The sequence below is a fragment of the Apium graveolens genome, chromosome 4 (genome assembly GCF_009905375.1).
Source record: "Apium graveolens cultivar Ventura chromosome 4, ASM990537v1, whole genome shotgun sequence".
Lineage (NCBI taxonomy): Eukaryota > Viridiplantae > Streptophyta > Magnoliopsida > Apiales > Apiaceae > Apium > Apium graveolens.
The window spans coordinates 12,498,821-12,502,154 of NC_133650.1; the positions used below are offsets into that span (position 1 = coordinate 12,498,821).

General features: G+C 32.4%; 1 protein-coding gene across 1 annotated transcript; it reads left to right on the forward strand.

Annotated features, from left to right (window-relative positions):
• The first annotated feature begins 236 nt into the window (after positions 1-236).
• Positions 237-2,361, forward strand: LOC141718331 (superoxide dismutase [Cu-Zn], chloroplastic-like). Its single transcript, XM_074520714.1, has 7 exons — positions 237-278; positions 372-423; positions 535-630; positions 961-988; positions 1,056-1,135; positions 1,277-1,347; positions 2,305-2,361. Exons 1-7 carry the CDS (start codon positions 237-239, stop codon positions 2,359-2,361), a joined length of 426 nt encoding a protein of 141 aa, XP_074376815.1.
• The last annotated feature ends 973 nt before the right edge of the window (positions 2,362-3,334 follow it).

Here is a 3,334-nt window from a genome sequence, read left to right on the forward strand (position 1 = left end):
CTCGGTTGTTAAGCTTTGTAAGCTTATCTCATCTTTATTCTCAAATCGAACTAGTGTTCTCCACATGAAGACAAAAATTATAAATTGGGATTTTTTTTATTCAAAACCCTAATTTGTTAAATTGGTTTTTTTTCAAATTGGAACCCTAATTTGATTATATGTCCTGTGTATAGTGCTTTTATTTAATTCAATGTATTTTGGAGTTATTAATTCTTTTTAAATTTTTGTATATAAACATGACCGTTTTTTTTGCATATGGTAGTGGATTTAATCTTTACGTATTCACTTGATTAAGTTTGATTAAAAGTTGCGTTGTGTGACTCATTGGTTTATGCTTTTGTATTTGTATGTTATATGATTTAATTTTTAAGTTAAATTGTGTTTTTCAATTTGGGGATACTACGAATGGGTGTATGTCCACGGGTTGGATTTTTTATGTTTTTGTTGCTTTGGTAGGCATTTTTGTGTTTTTCTGTTGGTTAATTATATGATTTTGTTGTTGTAATTTTGGTTGAATGTGATGTGGAACTACAGGACCACATTTCAATCCGGAAGGATTCACACACGGTGCTCCTGAAGATGAAGTCCGTCATGCGGGTGACCTGGGAAACATTATTGCTAATGCCGATGGTAATGGACTATTCTATTACTCTGGTTAGATTGGTTATTACGGACTAGTATTTATAATATAAATTCTCCAGATTAGTGTATTTAACCTTGAAATAGCTTTGAGGAAGTCAATTACGTGCCTTAATTAGTATTCCAACATTGCTCTTTATTCCTCGAAACAAATGATAAGAATCTTTCCAGGGCTCTCTATTGTGTGAAACTAAGATGATAAAAATTATGCTCATGATTAACTTTGAGCACTCATTAGGGTCCATATTATGGGTTCCAATCAAATTATTATTTATAAACTTATCCTAACTGATACATTTGCCTTCTATGTAATAAATGCAGGTGTGGCAGAAGCAACAATTGTCGATACATAGGTATTTCTCTAGACCTTGGTAGTTTTACACTTTGCTATGTTCTAATTCATTCTTAGTTATACTTGAATGGGAACTTAGTGGGCCAAATGCAGTAATTGGAAGAGCCTTGGTTGTTCATGAACTTGAGGATGACCTCGGAAAGGGTAATATTTTATTTTTCTCATTTTAAACTTCTGCTTTGCATGCTTGATATAATGATATATGTGAATTTTCTGTATAGGAAATTAGGAATGGATTCAATATATCTTCAATATAATGATTGATCAACATGACTTTTTCTCAAGTTCCTCAACAGTTGTACCTTCATCTCAGTAATGGGCCTGTTGGAATGGCTCTCAGCTCTCATATGGAATCGGTCATCTGGTAGCAAAGCGGCTTATTTTTTCTCCAGCCACTATAATGTGGAAGGGAATTACCATATTCTTAGTTATATGAGACATTTAGCACGCTAAGAGATATCTTTGCCCTCCATATAATAGGACCTCGTCATCCTTAATTCATCCCACATCAGTTGTGCAGCCTGATATTAAACCCCATTATTAGTTTGGTGCTTCATTAGATATTCTTGATGTTAAGATGATTTATAGAAGTTAATCATCCCAAGACCCTAAATTAACAGTTCTTGTGCCTTTATATCAGTAATGGGCTTGTTGGACAGAGCTCCCCTGGATTTAGGCATATTAAACAAATACTAAGTATGTCTTGTTTTGTCTCTGTGTAAGTCTCTTGTAGGTCTCTGTATAATAGTATGTCTTGTCTGTCTTTTTTTTACTTACACAGTCACTATCTCTATCCTTATTCATTAATGTTGAGTTCTTATAATTAATCGTGATCATCTAATATGATTTATGCTAATGTATTTGTGATGATGATGTTACAAATGGGTTTTTCTTTGATTATGTTTAATTGGGGTTTTATTGTTTAGGATCTGTTTATTGTTTATAATTAATCTTGATCATCTAATATTCATACTTCTTTGAAATATTTGCTAAACGTGCTGATTTAAATGGAGTTTTAAAGCTAACTCTAATGTTGAAGGCAGAGTTAGAATTACCTTCACTTTTCATTCTTTTTCTGGGTTCTGTTTTTGTTCTTATGGTTCTATCTCCTTATTTGTAATTGCTATTTAATTTCGAGTCGGGAGTCAGGATTGTACATAACTAGGCAACACTGGTAATTACGCATGCATATCATCTTATGCTCTGCGCTGTTCCAAACCCATGTTTAATACAACCAGTCTAATCAGCTAAAAGAAGCATACACCTGGGAATCCGCATTATTTTAATTTACTAATTTATTTTGATGCATGCAGCCCCAGAACATAGTACCAGCCTCTCCTGCTAAAGAGCTTGCAAACCCTGCAACATAGAGGAAGAAAAACAATCTCTAGAAGGTTAAACATACTGCTCATCAGTTTCGAAATGTACTAATCTAGTCTGTCTTCCTACTGAGGTTTCTTAACAATAGACTTTATATCTGGATTGCACATGTACTAAGGTTTGTAATGTGTTGCAAAACCAGCTTACTAGTGCACACAACTTTGTAACATAATAGGGGGAACTAGTGTGACTCATGATTTGGTTGATTCGATCTTGCTAAAAATCCTGTAAATATTTCATCAAAGAATCCTTGTAATTTGCACTGGCAGTGTAGAATTTCAAATATATATTATTCTCAGATCTTCCCATTGCAGCATCCTATTCAAAAATGAAAATAGTGCTGAAATACTCAGATGCAAACACACATGTGAATGAATTAATATTCATATCAAAAAAATAATTGTACATCACTTTTAATGAATAAATACTGATATCTCAAAAGCAATTGTAAATCACTTTTAAAGAAGAAAAACTGATGTCAAAAAAGTTAATGTACATCGCTTTTTTAAAAAATACTGATGTCAAAGACTGACATTTTTAAGTCTAAATGGTACATAGACATCACTTTGATTAGGATAAAACTGATGTCTATGTTCCACTATAGACATCACTCTTTACTTAAGAAATTGATGTTTAATGTCTTATTTTACATCATAGAAATGAAATTATTCGATGTCTATGTGGAAAAAAACATAACTCATTATATGTTTAATATGTTGTAATATGTGTAATTTATTTATAAAATTATTTATTTCTAACATTTTTTGTAAAAAACCAATGCATGGACATTAGTTTTTTTTCCAGAAACGATGTCTAATCGAGTAAATACATCGGGTTTTAACCGATGTCTAGAATAGACATCACCGACATCAACATCGGTCGCTAAACAACATAGACATCGACCAAAAACCGATGTCTATTAACATTTTTCTAGTAGTGCAACTTGGAAGGACTCACTTATGA

Excerpts from the sequence above, each read along its gene's own strand:
- LOC141718331 (XM_074520714.1), top strand. The coding sequence starts at position 237 with ATGACCGTTTTTTTTGCATATGGTAGTGGATTTAATCTTTAC. Across the intron at positions 279-371 it reads GTAGTGGATTTAATCTTTAC|TTAAATTGTGTTTTTCAATT; the intron begins GTATTCACTTGA and ends TTAATTTTTAAG. Across the intron at positions 1,348-2,304 it reads TCAGCTCTCATATGGAATCG|CCCCAGAACATAGTACCAGC; the intron begins GTCATCTGGTAG and ends TGATGCATGCAG.